The sequence below is a fragment of the Xiphophorus maculatus genome, chromosome 22 (assembly GCF_002775205.1).
Source record: "Xiphophorus maculatus strain JP 163 A chromosome 22, X_maculatus-5.0-male, whole genome shotgun sequence".
Lineage (NCBI taxonomy): Eukaryota > Metazoa > Chordata > Actinopteri > Cyprinodontiformes > Poeciliidae > Xiphophorus > Xiphophorus maculatus.
Genome location: NC_036464.1, coordinates 25,230,747 through 25,257,080, shown reverse-complemented (window position 1 = coordinate 25,257,080; position 26,334 = coordinate 25,230,747). Strand labels below are relative to the sequence as shown.

The following is a 26,334-nucleotide window of genomic DNA, read 5'->3' as shown; positions in this document are numbered from 1 at the left end:
CCTCATGTGTATCCTTGTTTGCCAACGTTTGGTAGACAAAAACGTAATTTTAAATTAATCTAATTAACCCTTGCGTGATCCTAACATTCTGTTTACTCCCTTTGTCCTACAGGTCAAAAATGACCTGCCCTAACAAAAGCCCCAAAATAAAGCAAATTTATTGAATTTTAAATCCAAAATCTATTTTGCATGATGAAACAATCTGTTATTTATCAATTCAACGCAATTTAATAAATTTTTTATCATGTATTTGTGTTACATAATACAAAAAGATCAACAGTATTATACTGTTTTATATATATATATATATATATATATATATATATATATATATATATATATATATATGTATACCACAAACCAAGTGTTGTACCAATTTTCTTTTCCACAGTAAAGGTTTATTATTGTAATTATATAAATATGAAGTTATTACTTCTGAATTAATTATACTGTAAGGGAACAAAAGGTGAACAATTTGGAATTTTTTTTGTCATCGGTTCATTCCTTTATATTTTTTTAGGAAGTGAATTATAAAAATACCTCTTGTAACACAACAAAAATAATTGAGCTTGATTTTGTGAGCAATTTAACATCAGCTCTTATATTGTGTCTCATAATTATATGAGATGTTCAACACAAGATGAAGAACATCTTCTGTTCAACATAAGGTGTTGAACTCATAAGATGTTCTTATGTTGATCATCTTCAACATAAGCCGAAGATCCTCCTATCCTTCCCACCCTACGTTGAAGATAAGATGAAGAACATCCCACGTTGAACACAAAATGTTCAACTCAAGATGTTCAAGTAAATCTTCATAGTATGAAGATGCCTTGATAAAATGAAATGCATCAAATTTTCAATAATATTCCAGTTTATTGAACATGTCTATGCTTACATTGACCCCTCATGCTGCTTAACGCTAATCACCAACAAATAAATCTTAAAGATGGGAGAAAGGCAAATATTAGACGTCTTATAACAACAAGGTAACATTATGCAATCTAAATATACATTTACTGAATGCTCCTTTAAAAGTTCTTAAAGAACATTCAAAAGTTTATTAGAGACATAAATGGATCAGATTACATATCACACTGTATTATTTCATGACAAATTAATGGAGGACCCTATAAATCACACAGGTACGTCACCATGTAGTTCCTGTTATTGTAGTCATTCCTTATAGACAATGTAGAGGAACAAATAGAAGCAACTCTAAGCTATAAACCTTTACCCGATACTAACAGCTGCAGAAGACCTGCGAAGAAAACTGAAAGATAGTTCAACTAAGAATCAATGGAGAGAACCAAAGATTCCTTTTAACACACTTTTGGCACAAACACAAATTTTGACGTCTCCTCTACAGCAGAAAAGCTCAAGACCTCAGTCCTATTCAGAATCTCTGAAGTGACTGAACACAGAGCCGTCTGGCAGCTGGAGCTTTGTCTAGAGAGACAAAAGAGACAAATTCACACATGTGAACCTTAGTGAAGTGAACAGAGCGCACACGTTACATCTCACATGTCCTCCCACCCGCCGTCATCATAATGTGATGTAATCATCAGTGACGGCTGTGTGTTCACTGACAGACAGGGACTCTTTTTTTTTTTGCAGGGAACTTTTCAATGTGTCCATGCCTTCATCCTCTGCAATGGTCAATCATTTCACAGGGTCAGTGAGGATGTTGTAGCTGAGGATTACCAGTACAGAGATGGATCCAGAACAAAGCCAACACAACCATCAGGCAGTCAATGCAAGTCCAACATATTCATGGAAATGCCTGTATTTCTTCATTTCTGACTCTTTTCTGTAGGTTGTTTTGACTCGACACATATTCGTTGTAGGTGTTGTATAGCTATGATTTTATATTTCAATCAGATTTTGTGGTACAACTACAAAATCAAACTCTGGTGTAAGGATATCAAATAGATCTTGATTCTGAAAACTTTCTGTTGAAGCAACCAACTCAATACAAGATGCTACAAAACAAGGGCATGCCATCATCCCTCCATCACCATGCTTGACTTTCAACTGGAGGTGTTTATGGGTTAGTATTAGGGGCGTTTCTCCTCATCTCTATTTGGTCTCACTTGTCCAAAGAATATTGTTCCAGAAGTTCTGTGCTTGAATCAGACTCAGTTTTATTTTTAGGAGAAGGGACTTTCTCAATCCAACACTGCATTTCAGCATCAAACTCTCAGACATGAAATACTGGACTTCCTTTTACCCGAATGAGCTTTAATGGGTAGGGTCCTTTTCACTTCTCCATGACAGATAATGGAGCTGTGGAAAAACGCTTCCTCCTCCTCTTTGCTTCACCAGCCTGAGACATGGACGCCTGTGGATTAGAAAGAGTCAGAGACATCTGAATTATGTTGGATTGGCTGATCCATTTGTGAATATCATGTTTCCTGCTATCTGAGTCACTCTTTCACAAACCCAGTTGATGAATCCTGGCATCCTGGAATATTCCCGTGTCATCAAGGAAGATATTCTTAGAATCCCAGGTTGTTGTGTTGCTTTGGTAGTTTGATTTCATTCTAGTTTTGTTATTATTTCGTGTTACTTTCACATTTTGGTTAGATCTGTCTTGTTCTTGTTTCCCTTTAGTTCAGTCCTTCTTGGTGTTTCTAGTTATGTTTATTCCTTATAGTTTTTCTTTTCACTCTCATTTCATTATGTCTCTTTAGTCAAGTTATCCTGTAGTGTTAGATTAATTTCCTGTTTCCGTCACATGCTCTCTCATTCTCTCTCCTCAGTCTGCCTCCTTCTCCCTTCACTCACACCTGCAATCAGCTGGTTCATTAGCCCAAGTCTTTGCTTCTACCTTCAACCTCCCCAGTATTTAAGTTGCTCACTCTCGTTCACTTCTCGCCGGTTCATCTTGTCACTACCCTGTGCCTCTCCTCAGCCACCTCGTGGCTTCTGTCTGAAATTTGCATCTCAACCTCACAACTCCTGCCTGCTACATTTGGGTATTACTATAAACTTCATGAGAGAAGTAATTCATGGAACAGCATGATCATTCAGTAGATTTGGGCAGTAAGCTAAACTCATAATGCTGCTGAACTTGAACCTGACCAACTACAGGAGACATGCACAGCAAGCACCTGCAAAAGGTTCAAATCTGTACTCAGACCACACAACCTTCGTCTGTTGCTCCAGAGTTCAATACTTCTGCTCCTTTGCAAACTTTCTGATTTGTGGTTTTCTTTTTGGATGTACAGCTGTTCAGTCTTGATCCTTTGAGTTCCCTTCACATCGTGAATGTGAAAATGCTTTAATTTTCACAATTACATTGTCCTGAGTTCTGCTGTTTTCTGTGCTTTGATTACACCAAATAGTTTACAGATCTCCAATCATGATCCTTCAGTGTTTTATTCTCTCCACTTTCCTTCCTCAAAAACAATGGTTCCCGTTTCCTTCCAGTTTTTAGTATGTTGGATAGTTCTCAACCCAATTTTAGTAGTTTCTGAATCTCTGATGTTTTTCTCTGCTTGATGAAAATGATCTGGCCTGTCTTTAGACATGGCTGTTTAAGAAATGAGAAGCTACCCATTGCTTCAGCTGGAGTTAAATAACTTGTTGAATGATCATCACCCATACAGTAAATGTTTCACAACTGGTGAAACATTTTGTATCAATGTAGAAAATCCTGACCTTATCTACATGTAAGCCAGTGTTTCTCAGTCTCACGCCCCCCAGTCTTGCATGTTTTAGGTGTCTCCCTTCTGCCACACACACACCTGGATTAAATCTGTGTGTGATTAACAGCCATCTGCAGTACTTGATGTCTGCAGAAGAGGTCATGCAATCATTTGAATCAGCTGTTCTGGATTAGAGACGTATCTAAAACATGCAGAGTAGGGGGGGCCAGAGGACTGAAATTGAGAAGCAGTGATGTAACCAGAATAAAAAAAAGTCAGTCGTGCAGTAAATAACTGGGTTGTACTCACAGAGTTTGCTGTCACAGTCAGAATTACTTTAACTTGCTCAAATAAAGTAGTGCTGCCTTTGCCAGCAGAGTCTTCTGCTCTGACCAGCAGAGTGTACTGAGGGTGTTTCTGTTGGATGAGACAGGAATGAGGCCTTCAGAGCAGCTGTAACACTGAGCACAGGCTGATCATTTCAGCTGGGAAGCAAGGTTTTTAAGAAGTACCTCTCTATTCAGTCCATCAGTACTAAGAGTGATGGCTCCAGAAACTGGGTCGATGGTAAACATGGAGGGTTCTGCTGGTTCCTGGCTTATAATGCTATAGCGAATCTCTGAGTGGTCAGTATTTGGCTCATCAGCATCTGTGGCCTCCACTTTAATCACCTCAAAACCTGCAGAAAGACAATGAAGAGAAGGCATTGTATTGCAATGCTCAAAGTTAGCAAACCAGAAATATATCTGTTCACAGTGCAGTGTCCATCAGTCAATCAGATAAAATGTTCTTTTTTTGTGAGAATCATGACAACGATGTTATGATGCATTGTGGAAGCAGAAATGCTTGGATTTACTTTTAAGATAATAAATCCCAAAGAGGAGTTATTCTTGCAATATTAGCATTGGTAGCTATGACCAATGTAGCTATAAATAAAAAAATTCTTCAAAGTCACTGGCTATGATGTTGCTATCCCGACAGATCACTGCAGAAGACATTTCACTCTGCAAACAGATTAATGCAAGATCTGCAACAAGACCCCCTAGAGGCCCAAGACTATCATTGCTACTCAGCTGAACAACGCATGGCACCTTAAATACCTTCTGACACAAAAACATTGCACCAATTCACAGCCAAAAGCATTCAGGGCCCGGTATCCAAAGTCCAGTAAACCCGCAAAGAACAATTTAGATCCACCACCATTCAAATCGCAAACCCAAGAAAATAGGGCTGCTGTCTGTGGATGCCTGCTGGAGCACCTCCTTATAGAACCAGAGTTCTTTTATTATCACTGTGCAAGAAAGTACAACAAAATTTTGAAAATAATAGAGCAGCTGTAACATCATGGGGAAAGGAAAACATTTGTGTCCTTAAATAATACAAGCTACCACTAAGATGAGGCACCACATCAACCCCACCCACCTGCAGCTCCCAGTCATCACCAGCAGAGTGACGACTGGCTCCACAACCATTACAGCAGAAGACCCGCAAAACACGCCATGCAAGGTTTTCAGAAAGTCCTAAAATCCCAAAATGTAAATTAGAATCGTACAAAAATAAATATGCAGTGAACTAGATGATAGTTTAAATAAAAAAACTAATTATCTAACCGTCCAGCAGCAGACTGCAAGGAGGCCACAGCTTAGGCAGAACTGACATTGGTCAGAGGTCACTCATAAACCATGCGTTATATATTTTTAAAAAACTAATATGGATACTTTGAACATTGTCATTTTCTCTTTTGATTTCCTCATTTTCTACATGATTTTTTTTCTTGTGTTTCCTTTCCTACTGTCTCTTTTTTTCGGTCATAGGTTTGATTGAAACCTGCTGACAGTATACCTATGGGCGAGGCTTCAGGCACTTCTCCCTCGTAGGTGTCTTTATTAAAAACAGGTTTGTTGTTGTTCTGGTCAGTAACTTTGACCACAGCCTGTGTCTGTCCTACTGTCGCCCCTCCATCCTCTGCCACAGCATTTACCTGCAACTGTACAAACACTGATTAGAATGTAGCGTCTCATTTTCAACATCAAAGTAAACATGATAAGAAACACTTCATGGCTGCACAATCCTACCAACCAATCAAACTTTATTTATAGAGCATTTTTCATACAGTCAGGTGTATTGCAGAGGTTGGAAAAACAAAAGGAAAGGCATGAAAACACTAGAGACGCCATTTTTAATCACCTCATATTAAGGATTTTCATTTCACTCACATAGACTTGTGATGCAACACATCTATTATCGCAATCACAGTGGCTGGAATACAAACGGCCGATTGTTAAGGACACTGTAACTTTAAATGACTCTGAATCTTTTTGGATGCTTAAGATCATATGGGGAGGTCAAAGTCAAGACAGAGATGTTGTTTAAAAAAGAGAAGAAAAACATGCAGGTAAGATCAGTCTGCATCATTCTGTTTTGAGACTTGGATGGCCTTTGCTGACTGATTATATTTTGTGTGTCAATTTAGTATTTTTGTTTATAATTTTATAATTGTTCCTCCATATTAATATGTCCTCAGCTGTTTTATTGAAGAATTGACAGGGTTGAACACTGACCATCAAACATACACTGACCTACTGGTAAACAGCAGGGAGTTGAAAAATGTTACATGACAGCAGTATAAAGGTACAGAATATCTTACTGTGTACTTGTTCTGGTTCTCTCTGTCCAGTCCCTGTGTTACATACAGGTGACCAGTGTCTCCGTCCATGGTAAAAAGACCAACAGGAGGCTGATCTGCTCCTGGTCCACTGATGCTGTAAAGGATCTTCTTTGTTTCATCCTCATTAAAGCGGATCTGGTGCAAATCATACGGGGACCCAGATAAACTGACAACAACGCTAGTTAGGAGGCCATGATTATAAATATCTTACAGAAGATTAGTTTAAAATCTCTGAGGCAGAGAACTGTGTGTTCACCCGACAAGCTCAGCTCTGCTCTTTATTGCAGGACACTTTCAGCTCATCACAATGGCATGGACACATTAAAAAAATATTTTCGATGAAACAAATGTACAGGTGTAAAGGAGGTGTAGAGAAGTTACCTGAGCCAGCTGTAAAGGAAAGGGTCCAATTCCGTTCTCAGGAACTGTAATGTCAGGAATAACCCAGCCAGTCTGTGGAGCACAAAGCCTTCAGTGATAGCCACAGTGTTCTATGTTCGTTCTTCAATGCTTGCTGTGTCGTACTCACAGGGGAAGAACTATCAGTTATAGTCAGGATGACTTTGGCTATCCCCATCAGCCCCTCGCCTTTCATGTCAGCAGCTACCACTGTCAGTGTGTACTGCGGGTGTTTCTGTGACGAAAGATGCAGGTACTTATTTACAATCTCCACTGGCACAAAAAGCTAACAGACTGCACAGAAATGCAGGATCGTCCAATTCTTACAACGAACTTACAAATAGCTTTTTTCTTAAATGCATCAGAATGTAAAAAAACTTACGGTTCTAAGGGCTGTAATGGAAAAGGAAGTGCAACTAATCAATAGAAGAAGTCACCTAGTGGGAAGAGTGATGTGGGGGTCTATTTCTTCACTACCAATAGGTCAGATAGATGGAGCTAAACAGGAGAATCCTGTAAGAAAACCTGTTGGATGCTGTAAAAGGCTTGAGCCTGTGCCAACAGATTCCAGCCTAGTGTGATACAGTCTACTAAGTATTGACTCAGCTGAATATATGACACGGTTGTCAGAGTTTTGATGAAAACATTTCAAATGCTATGACCGTATGCTATGACTTCCACAATTATGCACTACGTTGTGTCAGTCCTGCCCCACAAAACCCAAGTCTGAGGTTGTGATGTGACAAAATGTGAAAACATATACGTATGAACAATAGAGGCACCTTTTACATCATCAGAAACATATTATGGATCTGATTGATTGATTGATAGATGAATGAATTAATATCAATCATTTAAGGTTTTTTTTTTTTTTTTTACAAATTCTTAGATTTATAAGCAGCAGGAATAAAGACAATAGCAGATGTATATGACATTGTACATCTCCCTGTTGTACATTATCACTGACGTTTTGGATTCCTTAGAGCAGACTGCACAACAGAGGGCAACTTCGTTGAACTTGCTGCATGTTTTTATCAAGGAAAGTGGCAGCTTACTAGAGTTGGACATTACAAAAGTGGTTGTGTTGTTTTGTTAGACCTCACCTCTCTGTCCAGCCCTGTAGCGTCGACTGTGATAAGCCCAGTAGTCGTGTTGATTGCAAACATGGAAGGATTTGGTTCTTCGGGTTCTTGTCTTATAATGCGATAGCAGACATCGGAGTTGTCAGAATTTTCCTCATCAGGATCTGTGGCCTGAACCGTCATCACCTCAAAACCTGAAGGTACGAGTCACAAAAAAGGAAATGAAACACAAAACCCTCTCAAGGGGAAGAAAAATAGAAAATCTGAAATGAAGTGCAGAGGCTTAAATATGTTCTGCCGCTGATTGTTGCAAACACCTTTCACAGATTCAGTACAATCTTCTGTGTCTGTTGCGCCCGCTTTCCTGGTTATGAATGTGATTAACAAATTGCCAGGAACACGGTAAGCTTGACTGTGACTGCAAGCTGACTTTTCATGGCTTGCAGTCTATCAGGGGGAAGATGCAGTCCATTTACCAGCTTCATCTGTAGCTGCAGTTATAACCAAATTGCTACTTGAGCCTGGCCATGCCTAGTCACCAGCAGGTATGGTAATTGTGCCAACCTTGGACTGGCGATCACCTCTCGCCTGAAACATTCGTTGGAGAGGCACCAGCACCCCTCCCAACCCCACTAGGGAAGAGGGTGTTAGAAAATGGACGGATGGATGGAAATACTTTGGTATATTTGCACGGGTGTATTTCTGAAATGAAATTATTTGTGTATTCCAGCATCCAGGATGAGCTGAGACATTGCTATGTTAGAGCCTGCGGTCACTGCAAACAACCTCTTGATTTACCTGCATAGAGACTAGGTCTGTTACAGCAAATTTTGTCCCTGGTGAAATTTTGTTTGTAAATTATTGCAATAAAACAATAATATTGTTGTTTTGAGACCAGTTTTAAGTAATATAATGGTAATGGAAGAACGCATTCTCAAAGATGAATAAACTTTCAATTATAATGAACATTTAACCCTGGAACACAAAGACATTTTTAATATACAACATAAATAAAATAACAGAAACAACAAATAAAATCAATTATGAAGGCCTTTATATTTCCCTTAAAAAAGGGCTAGTTGAGACCAGCGAGCCAGACAGAAGATTTTTGTCATCCAGTTTTTGGTAGAAAGAGAGAGAGAAAAGAGAAAAAACAGCAAATTATGCAAAAGGAAACTATTGATCTTGTTTTAATTTATTATATGATTAATTGATTATTGATTATTGTGACAGGCTTAACAAAAAAGTGTTCAATAAACATGTTCTTCAAGCTCATATCAGATCGACAGTACGTACCTTTGGCTGAGGACTGAGGCACTTCTCCCTTGAAGGTGTCTCTGCTGAAAACTGGTTTGTTGTCATTCTGATCGATTACATTCACAATTATTTCAATGGACTCAGATGCTTCAGCTTGTCCTTCTTCCACTGCAAGTGCTTCTAACTGCAGAGATACAATTATGCTTAGAATATCTCACCCCATGTCACCAGGAGAGTGTCAGTAACATTCGTGCTGGGTGGTTTGAAATGATCACATAAAAACTGTTCTGCAAAGAAATGTATGGCCAGTATTTTTTTATTAACTTTTGTCAAAATAGCTAGAAAGCTCCTGATGGCTGGCAACAACATTCCAGCGATTTATGTTGTGAAACTTTGATACAGTACTCAGAAATGTCACTTGGAAGTGGGGTTGGAGTGTGATGCTTCCTCAGCAGACAATGCAACTCGAGACTCTAGAGCTGTTACTGATAGCTACATGTTTTTACCGTTGCTCAGACAGAGGTGTTGGTGAGCGACTGTACACTGTTTTCTCAAATAGTGTGCGTAAGTGTCAATAAAATAGTTTATTTCTTGAAAAAATGTGTGTTTATTTCTGAAAGATAGAATAATGTATTTTAAGTTGTTTGGTTCACATTTTAAGATTTGTGTTAAATGATTGTATTTTATTTCGTGTCAAATTATTTTTTGTCGAAAGTTATCGCGAGATTTGTGTACACGTGTGAGGCTGCGAGACTTCAATAAACATAGAAAAAGCAGAAGCCTGGAACAGAGCTATGTGTAGCAGCCTCATGTCCTGTCGTCAAGGTATTTTGTAGTTATGTTTGTAATGTTTTGTGAATTTATTGGTTATGGTGTTTTATGGTGTTTTAATTGCTTAATATTTTGGTTTAGAGTGAACAACGACGAATCATTCTGTTAAAGACCTCCGAAGTGGCAGGCGGCCACGAGGTAACCTTTTTGTCAAAGCCCGTGTCACCTGTCTGTTTGTAAATGTATCTGTCTAAAGCTTTGTGTTTTATTTCTGTAGTTTTCACGGCATTTAATAAAGAGCCCGTCTTAAGAAAGCCGTGCCAGAGTTGTCACTTTGGAGCTACAGTGTGAATCTTTAATTCACTTCCTCCTTCTGGAGGCCTTTGTGGAGGAGAAACTGGCTCAACTCACGAGGGCCGTTGCTCCACATGGGAGTTTATGAAAAGCTCCATTTTGGTTTTCCTGCCTCATTTAACGCCTTCTATCCAACTTTCTATCCAAAGTATTTTATCAGTGTTCTTGCAAGACAATTGTCTCCATAGGTGAAGGAACAGCCACCAGGTGTTTGCCAGCAAGCCCCAACTCCAGGACAGGCTACAGAGTGGGGCCCCGGCGGGCCACGTCAGGGTGAAGGAACATCTATCCACTATGTTGAGAACTATCCACTGATAGTTCTCAACATAAAGAGTCTTATGAGGGACCAGACAAAGTGAAGTTTGTCTGGTCCCTCACTAGGACGTGTCTGACTTAGATGACTGTACTAGGGGCAGGGCCACCAAGTGGTGCTAATAATGAGTGAGCAAAAATTGAGATAGACAGCAGCACAGCCTAGTTAAACTAGGAAAAAGGGTAATGGCAGGAGTGAGCGATGTTTTAAAAATATGCTGAATGAAGGTGATAACTTATTACAATGAATTCAATAAAAATGCAGTGGGCAAATGTAAAAGCAGCACAATCAATAAAAGCCTTCGGAAGAGATGGAAACAGAGTCTCAGCTAAAAAGGCGGGCGTGGTCCTCTAGTTGGTGCTCGATCCTAAGACATTTTGTATGTTAATTTAATATATTTTTAAAAATAATTTTATAATTGTTCCTCCATATTATTAATATGTCCTTTGTTGTTTTATTGAAGAATCGACAGGGTTGAACACTGACCATCAAACATACACTGACCTACTGGTAAACAGCAGGGAATTGAAAAATGTTACATGACAGTAGAATCAGAATATCTTACTCTGTACTTGTCCTGGTTCTCTCTGTCCAGTTCTTGTGTGACTTCCAACCAACCAGAGTCGCTGTCTATAATGAAAAGGCCTACAGGTGGCTGATCGGCTCCTGGACCACGAAGCCTGTAAATGATTTTCGTCACTTGACTTCTGTCAGAGCGGACCTACAAAGCACCATCAGAACTATTAAATCACTGTGTGTTTCTTCACACAGCTCTTTTAGTTCAGAAGCATTTACTGTACAGCTACCTCTCACCTGAGCAAGTTTTAGAGGAAACGGTCCTCTGCTATTCTCAGGAACACTGAGGGGAGGAATAACCCAGCTTCTCTTCCTTCTCCTCATCCCTTCTTCAGACTTTGAGGAAAACAGAATGGCATTTAAAGAAAGCAGACTTAAAGACCTGCCGCATCTTTCGTCCAGTCTGCTCTGTTCCTTCATGTGGACGCTTCACTGTTGCGTCTCCATGTTAGTGTGTTGTAAAGGTAAACACTGAGGTTATCTATACTACTCAACCACTTCCATTTCTTCTCCACTCCAACGGTGCAAATAGTGTTTGCATCCTTGGAGTGTCTTTTAGGTCAAAAGTTCTTTTGAAATCTACAACCATCTCCTCTGTCAATCCATTTCATTTCAACCTTGACTTTCAAATACTGTATTGATGGGACACAGAAGAAAACCCACAAGTTGATGATATAATCAATCTTGTTTCCTCAACTGGGTTTCTTTGTATGTGTTTTCTGAAATCATTCAAAGAGCAGAATTGCCATGGAAGCACCACATAGACCTGAGGCCTGTTGTATGGGAGCGTTATTGTGCTAAGAAAATTACATTGTTGCAAAGTGTACAAATTTAGAAAGATGAACACATCTACATGAGAACAAGACAAATGGTCAGTTAAACACCTTGTACAATGACAAAGTCTTGATGAGCCACAGAAAAACAAGTTCAAGTAAGTTCTTCTAATTGAACTTACTGGAAGAGGTAACAGATTTAGGAACATTTTCTCTGAAGAAGAATGATGAATCTTTAGATCTGCATCCCTCCTGCTCCTCCCTCCTCCTTGGGCAGCCTAATAAAATACAAATTGGGAACATAAATGCTCATTACTGCTTTGTCACATTATTTATTTTTGTCCTGTATGCATTTTGTAGAAGGGTGGTGGGTTGTACTTACAGGGAGCTCGGTGCCAGGAGTTACAGAGATGATTACTTTTGTTAATGCAGAATGTCCCTCCCCGTTCATATCTGCTGCTTTTACCTCCAGGGTATATTCTGGGTATTTCTGTCGGGATATTCAGGTTGATATGTTAATTTATTTCAAATGAAATTACAGGAAAGAGCTCTTTAAAAAAATCCTAAAGATTTTTTAGCATCATTTGATAAGTTTAATACAAACTCGATTTTGTCAAATTTGAATCAGAAAGCTCTCAGTGATTACATGTAGTTACATGTAGGAGCTTAATAATAATGTCCTGCTGTCATTTCTATCAAATGTTTTCTTTAGAAACCAATAAATTGGTCCATTACAAAAGGTGAAAACTGTTCATGTTTGTTCAATAGGTTTGCAGTTATTTACCTCTCTTACTAAGCTCCACAACTTATTTAAGACTTATAACATTATCAACGTGTTTAAAAGCCCACCTGTCTGTCCAGTCCAGCAGCATTGACACGGATGGCTCCAGTAGTTGGGTTTATGACAAACATGGATGGATTTGGTTGCTGAGGTTCCTGGCTCACAATGCGATAACTGATTTGTGAGTTGTCATTGTTTGGCTCATCAGCATCTGTAGCCGTGACCTTCATCACCTCAGAACCTGAAGATTAGAATCACATAAAAGGAAATGACATACATTTCTCAGAAGCTGGTTGCAACTTTTAACTTCTAATGGGCCTGAAAGAACTCCTCCCTCTATTTAATGGCGATTCAAACCTTCCATTCATTTATTCAAGGTTGGAGAAGTAACTCATTCAGGAGGAAAATGTTTCTTTACCCAACGTCTCTCTCCAGCTCATGCTGGAGGAGCTGAGCTTTTTCTCAGATTAGACAGAAGCTACAGTCTGTCAGATGACACTTGACTGCTTCAGAGCAGATAAATCCTGAGTCTGTCTAGTCTTCTCTATCGTGCCACGCCTCATGAACAAGACAGCAAGAATCTCTACCTGCTTCAGCAGAGACTTATGCCTAGCCTGGGGAGAGAGAACCAATGACAGTCTTGCACATGAAGTTAAAGATCTAATTGTTGGTTGGGCAAATAACTGAAATCAAATTAAAATGGACAACTTTTAATAGGAGATGTAATAGAAGGGGATTTATTTGATGTGAATGTTGGTTTATTTGCATCACTCAGGTCAGATGTTTTATGGGACTGAAGTTACATGGAACAACAATACCTATTGATGAAGACTCGGCCACATTTCCCAAGAAGGTGAAAACAGGTTTGTTGTCATTCTGGTCAATAACATTGACAATAATCTCCATAGGCTCCTCAGCAGGGGCTGAACCGTCCACCACAGCATGTACCTGGAACTGTAAACACACCAATATTAGTCAGTTGGTTCATTTTAATAAAAACACAAATTATTCCAATGTGCAAAAAAGAGAAAAAAGTGTTAAGTCCAACATCCCAATATTGCATCCTAAGATTCAGTACAACATGAACTTACAATTGTTAAGAGCATGAATTTTATCAAGTTTGGATTGTTCATTTATATTATATTTTTTCTTTTTTCCGAATGGGATCATCAGACATCTATGAAAAAAACTCTTAGTTGTTAAAATTTTGGTAAATGCTAAGTGTGAAACCGACAGTATAAAAGATCCATGTGAGGACAAAGTTTCATACACTTTTTATCTTCTCTGGTCGCCAAATGTTCTTTATTCAACTGTTTCTTTTGTTCATCCAGCAGTCTTATATTTACAACAATAAAGTCTGTGAAAGTACAGCAAAAAAACCTTTCTTCATACAACATGCTTACCTCATATCTGTCTTTTTTCTCTCTGTCCAGTTCCTGTGTGACATATAGATGACCAGTGTCTCTGTCCATGGTGAAAAGACCAACAGGAGGCTGATCTGCTCCTGGACCAGTGATTTTGTAATGGATCTTTTTAATTTTATCAGCTTCAGAACGAATCTGCACAAAGCAAACCCAGACCGTTAAAACCACAGATAGAACATGTTTACAATATTTAAAGACACCCTCCATAAATTTCCAGCCTGTCTTGTCTTTAGCCTGAGCTGATGGAGATTTCTCGTCCTCTACATTTAGTTCTCTGGAAATAAAAATCTCATACTCAGCTCTTCCACCTTCAGCTCCCCTTTTCTTTTTGTAAATGCCACCATCTCCAAATTATGTCCCAGTTTTCATCTCCATTTTGTACACACACTGTTTTGTTCTTAAACAAATCGCACCAACATTGTAACTCTGCCCTTTTCTTCCCTACCTGCCCTGTCTTCTCCTCTCTTCTGCAGTACCTTCTGCTTTGGATAACTGACCCCAGGTAGGAAACTCAAACTCATTCATCTTCAATACATCTACTCCTCACAGCCTTACTGTTCCATCTGTTTCCTTTTGTTTTATTCTCATACTTCCTGCCTCTATGCCTCTGGTGTTTATTCCTCTCTTATAAACTGTCTGGTCTCGCAGCAGAATCTAACAAGACGGCCATGAACATTTACTTTCTCTCACCTGAGCAATATGTAAAGGGAAAGGTCCTCTGGAATTCTCTGCAATATTAATAGGAGGAATAATCCATCTCTTTTTCCTCCTCAGTCCTTCACTGGATGATGGGAAATGCAGGACAGGAACCTGTAGGTGAGTTGCGTTCAGAAAGAATCACACAAATATTTGATCTGTTGCAGACTAAACTGTACAGTATTGTTACAATTCTTGAACTGTATGTTTGGGAAGCAGCCAATTACTGCCTTGTCACATTTTGGTTATTTAAACAGATTCCACTCTTTGTTTTCAAACTGTTCAACTTTCTCTTACAGCTTGCTGTAACTTTATCTCTCCACTAGTAATGCCAACAATAAGACATTGATATGTTTTATCCTGTATGCATTTTGTAGAAGGGTGGTGGGTTGTACTTACAGGGAGCTCGGTGCCAGGAGTTACAGAGATGATTACTTTTGTTAATGCAGAATGTCCCTCCCCGTTCATATCTGCTGCTTTTACCTCCAGGGTATACTCTGGGTATTTCTGTCGGGATATTCAGGTTGATATGTCAATTTATTTCAAATGAAATTACAGGAAAGAGCTCTTTAAAAAAATCCTAAAGATTTTTAGCATCATTTGATAAGTTTAATACAAACTCGATTTTGTCAAATTTGAATCAGAAAGCTCTCAGTGATTACATGTAGTTACATGTAGGAGCTTAATAATAATGTCCTGCTGTCATTTCTATCAAATGTTTTCTTTAGAAACCAATAAATTGGTCCATTACAAAAGGTGAAAACTGTTCATGTTTGTTCAATAGGTTTGCAGTTATTTACCTCTCTTACTAAGCTCCACAACTTATTTAAGACTTATAACATTATCAACGTGTTTAAAAGCCCACCTGTCTGTCCAGTCCAGCAGCATTGACACTGATGGCTCCAGTAGTTGGGTTTATGACAAACATGGATGGATTTGGTTGCTGAGGTTCCTGGCTCACAATGCGATAACTGATTTGTGAGTTGTCATTGTTTGGCTCATCAGCATCTGTAGCCGTAACCTTCATCACCTCAGAACCTGAAGATTAGAATCACATAAAAGGAAATGACATACATTTCTCAGAAGCTGGTTGCAACTTTTAACTTCTAATGGGCCTGAAAGAACTCCTCCCTCTATTTAATGGCGATTCAAACCTTCCATTCATTTATTCAAGGTTGGAGCGGTAACTCATTCAGGAGGAAAATGTTTCTTTACCCAACGTCTCTCTCCAGCTCATGCTGGAGGAGCTGAGCTTTTTCTCAGATTAGACAGAAGCTACAGTCTGTCAGATGACACTTGACTGCTTCAGAGCAGATAAATCCTGAGTCTGTCTAGTCTTCTCTATCATGCCACGCCTCATGAACAAGACAGCAAGAATCTCTACCTGCTTCAGCAGAGACTTATGCCTAGCCTGGGGAGAGAGAACCAATGACAGTCTTGCACATGAAGTTAAAGATCTAATTGTTGGTTGGGCAAATAACTGAAATCAAATTAAAATGGACAACTTTTAATAGGAGATGTAATAGAAGGGGATTTATTTGATGTGAATGTTGGTTTATTTGCATCACTCAGGTCAGATGTTTTATGGGACTGAAGTTACATGGAACAACAATACCTATTGATGAAGACTCGGCCACATTTCCCAAGAAGGTGAAAACAGGTTTGTTGTCATTCTGGTCAATAACATTGACAATAATCTCCATAGGCTCCTCAGCAGGGGCTGAACCGTCCACCACAGCATGTACCTGGAACTGTAAACACACCAATATTAGTCAGTTGGTTCATTTTAATAAAAACACAAATTATTCCAATGTGCAAAAAAGAGAAAAAAGTGTTAAGTCCAACATCCCAATATTGCATCCTAAGATTCAGTACAACATGAACTTACAATTGTTAAGAGCATGAATTTTATCAAGTTTGGATTGTTCATTTATATTTATATCTTTCTTTTTTTTCCGAATGGGATCATCAGACATCTATGAAAAAAACTCTTAATCAGAGATGACCAGTTTTATTTGAATATTTTTTGTAAACTTGATAATTGTTTCAGAAATTTTTTTATCTCGACTTTCTTCAATATTTCATCTTTAACAGTGAATAGAAAAGCATCAAGCTAAAGGTATGAGAGAAAACACTGACCATGTACTTGTCCTGTTTCTCTCTGTCCAGTTCCTGTGTGACATACAGATGACCAGTGTTTCTATCCATGGTAAAAAGACCAACAGGAAACTCATCAGCTCCAGGACCAGTGATTCTGTAATAGGTCATCTTCACTTTATCGATATCAGAGCGAATCTGGACAACACAGACCAAGGTTATATTCAGATACAGTTAAACAAAGCACAAAAATAGAGGAGGAATACATGTTAAAATACAAGGTACAATTGAAAGAGCAAATAAAATTACACTGAATTATCCATTCATTTTAATTTCTCTTACCCGAGCAAGAGCAAGGGGATAAGGTCCTCTGTGATTCTCAGAAACACTAAGAGGAGGGACAACCCAGAATCTCTTCCTCCTCTTCAGTCCTGAATTAGATTTTGGGAAATACAGAATGGGAACCTGTGGAGCATCCTAAGGAAACAAATATTTTCTAATCAGTAAACAAACAATCAGATAGACAAATGCATCCCGACTTGAAATTTAACACAATAAAGTTGCCGTCTGACATGAAGCTCTTAATATAAATTTTCTCTGGGCCAGAAGTTCAAATAAACCAGTCATAAAAAGACATGTGGGACATGAAGACAGTACAAAAAAAAGCATAGAAGCAGAAAATGTTAAATACAGCCACAAAGTGGCAGTGTTTCACAGAAAAACATCTCTGCTTTAAAAAGCATTTGTTCAACACAACACAGTTCCTTGGTAGTGTGAGGGTTACATAAGTACAGAGCCCACAAAGAGCATTCACTTCCTTGGATGTTTTATATTTAAGCCCAAGAAGGAAGCGCTGAGTCGGCTTATTGTAATGTTTCTATTATGGTTCAGTTTAAACAAATTGGCTCTCTGGAGGCCTAAACATATCTGAAAACTTGCCAAACTTGGTGGACGCTTTAGGCCTGCATAAAATTTATATATTTTAACATTGTCACAAAAAAATCACGGCTCAACACCACCACTCTGCAACTTTCAAAACACCCTGCTCATTATATATCCAAAATGACGCCGGCTTGGCTGGCTGCCTGCAGTTGCAGCTCCCGTCGTATGTGTGTTAATCTGTGTATATTTGCTGTAACTGATTAAGGATCCGTGCTTAAAGAACCCGTAGATCATCAGTTAAGCTCCCACAAGGGCTGGATGTGGTTCTGTCGGTGTTCTTTACGGAGTAGAGGCATGATTGCTACGGAGAACCTCGCCGAACGGAGCAGGGGCATTGTTTACAAGCGTGAACAGCTGATTGCGCTGTGTAAGCCTCTGCTGCGGCCCAGAGACAGGCCGGTGGTCCCAAAGGAGCTATGGAGGAGACGACCGGGCTGCAGGGCTGGAGCTAAACGGAGGGGTAAGAGGAGACGGCACAAACCGGCGATTATTGTGGGGAACGTGAGGTCTTTGGGGAATAAGACAGATGAAATCACGGCGCTGGTTAGGACCCAGAAGGAGTACAGGGAGTGCAGTATCTTCTGCTTCACGGAAACCTGGCTGCACTCGCTTATTCCGCACTGCAGCGTGGAGGTCCCTGGATTTTCCTTGGTGCGGGGGGGACAGGGACTTTTCCAAGAGTCGGAAGAAGAGGGGTGGGTCCCCTTGGCAGGTCAGACCACATCTTGGTAAGGATGACTCCCAAGTATGTCCCCTTAGTGAGTAGGCAGCCTGTGCGCATCAGGACAGTGAGGAGGTGGACACAGGAGGCACCTGAGGCACTGCAGGACTGCTTTGGGTCGACAGACTGGGATGTGCTCTGTGGGCCTCATGGGGAGGATCAGATTCTGTGAGGACACTGTCATGCCAGCCCGGACCGTTCACTGCTTCTCCAACAATAAACCCTGGATTACCAGCGACCTGAAGGCACTTTTAAACAAAAAGAAGATGGCTTTCAGGTCTGGAGATAAGGAGGAGCAGAGGAGAGTCCAGCGTGAACACAGAGAGACACTGAGGACAAGCAAGGACAACTACAGGAGGAAGCTTGAGTCCAAACTCGAGCAGAACAGTGTGAGAGATGTGTGGAAAGGAATGAAGAACATCGCTGGAATGAAGGGGAAGGACACACAGATGTCTGGGGGCCGGGATAGAGCAAACCAGTTTAACCAGTTTTTCAACAGGTTTAGCTCACCTCCTGCTACTCCCATACCACCACCATCCCCCCACACATCCACACTGCCCCAAGTTGTTCAAACCACCTACCGGCATTCTCCTGCACACCACCTCTCCTTCAGCCCCCCTCCCCCATCTCCACTGCAGACAACAACACCCACCCCCAGCTAACGGTGTCTACAGGCCAGGTTAAGAGACATTTGGAGCGATTACACCAGGGGAAGGCTGCAGGACCTGATGGCATTACAACACAGATCCTGAAGACCTGCTCCGGCCAGCTGTGCCCTGTACTGGCACACATGTACAACCTCAGCTTGAGGCTGGAGAGAGTCCCGCTGCGGTGGAAGACATCACATGTGGTTCCTGTTCCCAAGAAGCCAAGGCCATCCGACCCAGAGGACTACAGACCAGTTGCTCTCACATCTCATGTGATGAAGGTCATGGAGAGACTGGTCCTGGCCCTGCTGAGGCCTCAGGTGAGGACGTTTCTAGACCCCCTGCAATTTGCCTACCAGCCCCACTTAGGAGTGGACAATGCCGTCATCTTCCTGCTGCAACAAGCACTTTCGCACCTGGATGGTGGAGGAGACACTGTGAGACTTTGATTTCTCCAGTGCCTTCAACACCATCCAGCCTCTGCTGCTGGGTGAGAAGCTGCGGAGGATAGGTGTCAACGACTCAGTGATCTCCTGGGTGACTGACTACTTGACAGGCAGGCCACAGTTTGTCCGTCTGGGCAGTGTCCTGTCTGATGTGGTGGTCAGTGACGTAGGAGCTCCACAGGGAACTGTGCTTTCTCCCTTTCTCTTCACCTTGTACACCACTGATTTCCAGTACAACTCTGAATCATGTCACCTACAGAAGTTTTCTGATGACTCAGCAGTTGTCGGGTGTATAGGGGATGGAGGGAAGGGGGAGTACAGGACACTGGTGGACAGCTTTGTGGAGTGGTCTGAGCAGAATCACCTGAGGCTCAACATTAGTAAGACCAGAGAGATGGTGATTGACTTCAGAAGGAAGAAGATACCTTCACGGCCACTGAAGATCAAAGGGGAAGTGGTGGAGGAGGTGGAGGATTACAAATACCTGGGAGTTGTAATCGGCAACAGACTGGACTGGGCATCTAACACTGACGCTGTGTGCAAGAAGGGGATGAGCAGACTCTAATTTTTAAGGAAGCTGAGATCCTTCAATGTGTGCAGCAAGATGTTGGAGACCTTTTATCACAGTGTTATTTCCGGTGCCATCTTCTTTGCTGCTGTGTGTTGGGGAAGCAGCATCAGAGCCGGCGACTCTAATAGACTAGACAAAATCATCAGGAAAGTTGGCTCTGTACTGGGACTAAGGCTGGAGTCCCTGGAAACTGTGGTGGAGAGGAGGACATTGAAGAAGGTTCTGTCTATTATGGACAATAAACAGCACCCTCTCCACCACATAGTGGACAGACAGCGGAGCACCTTCTCACATAGGCTGCTCCAGCTCTGCTGTCGTAGAGACAGATACAGGAAATCCTTCCTGCCACATGCCATCTCACTGTACAATAAAAGCTAAATCATTGTTCTGCACTAATCAGTCTGATTTTGCACAATTGCACTATGGCACACTTGCTGTACATATATTTACATATACATATCTACATTTTTTTTTTTTTAATTTTTGCAAGGACTGCTCTTAAGTTGCTTTTTATATTAACAGCATTCATATTTTTACAATTTATAGACAACTACTACTCAGTGGTAGTTGTTATTGTGTCTCGTCTCTATGCTGTAACTGCGAAGTAATTTCCCTGCTGGGATGAATAAAGTACTTCTATTCTATTCTATTCTATTCTATTCTATTCTATTCTATTCTATAACAAGACGGCCATGAACATTTACTTCCTCTCATCTGAGCAACAAATAAAGGGAAAGGTCCTCTGGAATTCTCTACAATATTAATAGGAGGAATAATCCATCTCTTTTTCCTCCTCAGTCCTTCACTGGATGATGGGAAATGCAGGACTGGAACCTGTAGGCATTCAGAAAGAATCACACAAATATTTGATCTTTTGCAGACTAAACTGTACAGTATTGTTACAATTCTTGTATGTTTGGGATTTGGCTTTCATTTATGATTGTGTTTCTTGTTCCTTGTTGTTTGTTTATATTATAAAAAGGTCTAGCCACATTGAGTTCATTTCTGTGTGTTTATTATTAACAGAAAGGTCTTGCCATATTAGTTAATTCTTTTTGTGTTTAGTTTCTTAGTCTATTCTTATGTTATGTTTTATTTTTGTGCACTTGGATTTATTTCTCTTTGATCGGCATTAGTCTTTTCCCTTTTGTAGTTTGTGGTTTCACTGAGTTCAGCTCCCCTTGTGGTAGATAGTCTGCTCCCTCAGTTTGCCTGCATTCCTTTTGCCACAGCTGTTCTAGATATCGTCTAATTAGTTCATCTGCTTCCTACCACACCTATCAATCTGTGAGTGGGAAAAGTCCCATTCACAGATTTTTCAGGTTTATTGTCCTGAGCTGGTAGTGAACATTCAATACCAGCTCAGTACAATACTATTAACAAATTACTACTCCTCAACTAATATCTGGTCTCTGCATTCTGACTGCTACACCAAGGAATGACATCTTTAGTAAATAATTTACAATCATTTAGATGTTTCTTGACAAAACAGAATTTTGATTTTTAACAATTTTGTAAAGAAAAACAGAATAAAAAAAATGCTGGTACTTTGTGAATCAAAATCAACATCAATCAGACCAAACATGGAACATTATTCTAAGGAGTATAATAATAATAATAATAATAATAATAGTAATAATAGGAAGAAGAAGTATATTATTTATATCAATAGGTGCTAGTGCATGTTCAATTTTAGCATTTTTTATTTAACCTTCATTTTACCAGGATAAAAATGCATTGAGTTTAATAGCCTATTTTTCAAGGGAGTCCTGGCCAATAAACAGCAACAAATACAACACAAGAGATTACACAGTGAAAAGAAAATGTCAAGCTATTATTAACAGCTCTAGAAACTCCTGAGTCGTCAGTCATTTAGTTTTATATACCTGCTGCGCCTCCCAGAGGGCTGGAGAGGAAACAGGTGGCTGTAGGAATGTAAACTGACAGTTTAGTTCCTTTATACTTGCCTCCAAGTTATTTGTGATGTCCTTAAGGGGAAAATCACTCTGGATGCTGTGGGCTGCGTCATGATCCCCTTGGTACTGAACCACAACAGAGACAGTCCGTTTCTTGCCTTTTGAATCCCAGGAGTGGATGTCGAAACGTCGTTGTCCCTCCTGAAGAACCAACCATCTCGAAACCTGAAGACCAAACGAAATCGTTGCCATGAATTAGCAACTAGACTCTTGTTATATTCTGTGTATAGCAGCCAAAGTAAGGAGTCATTACAGTAGCTGCATTGTATGAAATCTGTGAAAGATTAATTTTCAGTTGTTTTAGCACATAATTATTAGCACTCCTGTTGGTGATTAAAACAGAGAAATGATTTCATATGCAACTGCAAATCTACAACAGAAGGACTGAAAAAAGTTGAGGTTTTGACTCAAATTTCATCTTAAAGTGCCTTACAGTAAGTTTTCTGACTGTACCTCAGGAGAGTGCTGTAGATAAATATAGATAGAACAACATTTAAAGAGGGATTAAACTAAACTTGAGCTAAATTTGCAGCGAGCTTTGAGTACTAATGATTGTTGAAGCAAAACATCACATGCTGTTTGAGGAGGAAATCATTAATACCATGAAGGAAAGTTAACCCCTCTCCTCTAATATTTCTGATTGTTGAAACTCTGCTTACCGTTACTGTCCCATCAGTCTCAACATAGAAATGGGAATCGTAAGTGGTGAAAATAAGCCTTGTGACATCTGTGCAGTCGGTGAAGTTCACTGAGGCAGAAGGAAAAATGTTAGCTCTCCAATTCAAAGGTTTGGAATTTCAGGATAAAATGAAGTTGTGTTAGTAAATGGACTGAGACCATGTTTGCTTGTCATCTTATTTTAACCACTCAAAACACTGTGCATTAGAGATAGATTCACCTAGCCATGTTTTGAATGCCTTCGCTCTCATACACTAACACGTAGATGAGTAGACAGCGTGTTAGTGTTTAGTGTCAGGTTAAGCATTTGAGATGGACCCAAAAGCCCAAGAACCTCAGGGGAAGAATCTAAGCAGGTGACTGAAGGCAGTGGATTTGAAAACACAGAAAGTCAAAACTGGGACCCATCTGTGAGCTCAGCACCTCCTGATGCTGGTTTAGCTGCTGCATACTGCTTAGAGAAGGGGTACTCAGATCCAGTGCTCGACATCTGCCATCCTGCAACTTTTAGATCCACTTGCAACTGCAAAATTGTGTTGTTGTTTTTTTTACATCTGACAATGTTTTGAGCACATTTGTGATGGAAATGCAGCAAGTATGTCTGCAGTGACCATTATGTGGCTATATTCTATTGTCATGTGGTGTAGTTGAGGTGGATCCAAATGAAAAGAGGACATTAGGAGGATTATCGTTGAGGAAAAAATCATAATCAAATTAAAGGAAGGTATAGGCTCTGGGACAACATTAATCGTAAGGTTTACTGCTTGCTTCATAATTGGGCACTATATTGTTTTTTTGTCATGTAAAGCACCTTAAACTGCCTTGTTTCTGAAGTATGCTATACAAATAAACTTGACTTGACAAGATAAGGAAAAACCAGAACATGGAACTTGGGTAACAGAAACAAACGAATCCATAAATGAACAATGAAGCCAGGCTGAGTCAAATTTTGATGTAGGCTAAAAAACAGGTTAGTCCCAAAATTCTTAGGACTATCCTTGGAACAGCTGAGGGAGATTGAGGAAGGAACTGAGAAGGGGACTAGTAGTACCAAAATATGCACAGAGGGAACTCAGTAGGACACACAACATCTTACAAAACAAAAACTAAAGAATAACATTAACGAAACTGTTTAAAAAAAAAAACAGAAAGAATTAAGAAATTAAGAAACAAAATGGCATCTACAAAGTATCCAATAATCAAAACAAAATACCTACAGATCATGACATAACAGCATATGTCCAAAAGGGGGCATTAACAAATAATGCAGGATCTAAAATTAATCTCAAATCTTTCCAATCAGAACATAACTGCTATTCTCCCCGAATCAAAGCTGGCCCACAGTGAGAGCACACAGTCCACAGTTCATCTCACCTTTTCCCACGATTGTGGTTGGCCTCAGATGCTTTTCAGTCACCTTAAAAATAACTGATTCTGAGTCAAATTCTGGTTCACATATTTGGTCTTCTGTGTGCCCTGCTGGTGAAGCCTGGGAAAGAAAAAAGTGCATCTCTAGCAAATGGGAGACAGTCACTGAAAACTGTTAATCTTCAAAGATAGTTAATGTTTAGACTGTCAAGACTTTGCAGTCTTTCTGTTTTTCTTTTTTTCTTCTTCAAAAAGTTAAGTTAATGTCCTGTATTAATAGTTCATATGTATAGGCATGTGCTGTTTTAGAGTTTCCGTAGTTTCTGCAACCATTTCACTACAAAAAGTCAGTTTTGTCTCAGGCTCAAACCAGATAACTACAATTTGTTCAGAAGAGCAAATGTTACCTGACTTTTTGAAAAAGGACCATTTGACAATGTTGATAAATATCTTCTATCCTCCTGAGACCCAGCAATACATTTTTGTCCTCTGTGGAGGACATAGGTTTTTTTGTTCATAACTCTGAAACCATACATGCCACTGTGTTAAATCCTGTTGGTCCTTAGAGAGGACATCCTGGGCCTCGAAATGTGTTCAAATTTGCCACAAGAGAGTCCCGATGTCCTCTCCAAAGGACATACTGTAAAAAATAAATAAAAACATGTTTAGAAACTTTTTCAATTGTAGTGATGTTTTTTCACTCCAAAGAGTCATGTAGTGAAAAAAAAAAAAAAAATTCAAAAACTTTTTTTTTCTGGGTCTCAATATAGGACATTTATTTAACTTTTAAAAAACAATTTTATTAATTTTCTGTGGGTTTAAATAAAAGAAAAAAAACCTTTTGCCAGAAGAAGATGGATATATTTTTTTTCTATGGGAATTTGATATGTGTGGAAAAACTTGTTTAATAATGTCCACAGTTTCTGCCTAATGACAAGAAAAATAGATTTAAATACAAAGTGTCGTTATTTTATGGCAATTTAGTGCAATTATTCCAAACTGAAAACTAAAACTGCAATTTTTCTTATCTATATTTGAAAACATTACTATTTTTGCTAACATTTGTAAGAGCCATTGTGCAAGATCCAAAGAAATGAAGATAGCAGACTGCTGGTTTAGACAAACATGTCTCAATGGACTCAGTAGATGTGCCAAAACTAAGTGAGAGGAACCTCAGACTAACACATGAGCTAACTTTATTTACTTATGAGTTGTGTGTTTCCAGAAATATTTGTGAGCCAAAACAAAAAAAAAACACAATTCAAAGTTTTTGGTATTACTTTTGAGGAAGCAGATTCCCGATCTGTTATAGATTATCCAGATCATGTTTATAATAAAAAACACAAAAGCAGATTGCAGAAGAAAATCTTACCTGAACATTCAAGAATAAAGCACACCAAACTGGGAACCAAATGGTCCCCATCTCTCCTCTGTGTAGAATGCTTTGTTATTCCTTTTAAACTGGTTGCAGTTTAAAAGGAATAATAGTTGGTCCCTTCCTTCTTATCTCTGAGTGAAACCAATCTGGGGAAGCTGCTGCAGGAATATTAAGTGTGTGACATCAGCATGTATGTGTGCAGGATCTAGGTTCCTGATTTGGTCATGCTGACTGCAGAGAGGCGGAGACAGAAACTCAGAGCTTCTGTTACTTGCTGTTAAATAAAGTGCAAATCATCTCAGACTGGTTTCTTGAACACGACAATGAGTTCCCTGAACTCGAATGGCCTCCACAGTCACCAGTTCTCAATCCACCGGAAAACCTTTGGGATGTGGTGGAACGGGAGATTCGCATCATGGATGTGCAGCCGACAAATCTGCAGCAACTGCGTGACGCTATCATGTCAACATGGACCAGGTACTGGAAACATGTCAATATGTTTCCAGTACCTTGTTGAATCTCTGCCACGAAGGATTAAGGCAGTTCTGAAAGCAAAAGGGGTCCAACCTGGTACTCGCAAGGTGTACCTAATAAAGTGGCCAGTGAGTGTATATTTCATATCAGAAGTTGTTAAACTGAACATGTTAAGTAGCACACACACAGCACAATGCTATTGATTTTGACTTGTTTTTTTTTTTTTGTTTGTTTGCCCGTGCATGTCTAGAATAAGCTAGACATGCACGCTGTGTACATGCACTTTCACACC

At 39.7% G+C, this 26,334-nt stretch overlaps 1 protein-coding gene across 2 annotated transcripts; it reads right to left on the bottom strand.

Moving 5' to 3' along the window:
• Nucleotides 1-856: 856 nt before the first annotated feature.
• Nucleotides 857-25,741, bottom strand: LOC102232938 (blastomere cadherin-like). 2 transcript variants are annotated; one of them, XM_023327858.1, is made up of 27 exons: nt 25,563-25,741; nt 24,197-24,311; nt 22,804-22,892; nt 22,136-22,309; nt 17,184-17,318; nt 16,884-17,039; nt 16,360-16,495; nt 15,610-15,782; nt 15,144-15,251; nt 14,739-14,858; nt 14,028-14,183; nt 13,443-13,578; nt 12,693-12,865; nt 12,226-12,333; nt 12,026-12,121; nt 11,308-11,406; nt 11,060-11,215; nt 9,096-9,240; nt 7,821-7,993; nt 6,848-6,952; nt 6,700-6,771; nt 6,298-6,453; nt 5,493-5,637; nt 4,163-4,329; nt 3,960-4,067; nt 2,231-2,341; nt 857-1,449 (listed from the first exon to the last, which is right to left on the bottom strand). In XM_023327858.1, exons 1-26 carry the CDS (start codon nt 25,611-25,613, stop codon nt 2,261-2,263), a joined length of 3,333 nt encoding a protein of 1,110 aa, XP_023183626.1. In that variant the 5' UTR covers nt 25,614-25,741; the 3' UTR covers nt 857-1,449; nt 2,231-2,260. The 2 variants fall into 2 exon arrangements, with proteins under 2 accessions (XP_023183626.1, XP_023183627.1); XM_023327859.1 differs by lacking the exons at nt 12,226-12,333; nt 12,693-12,865; nt 13,443-13,578; nt 14,028-14,183; nt 14,739-14,858.
• Between the last annotated feature and the right edge of the window lie 593 nt (nt 25,742-26,334).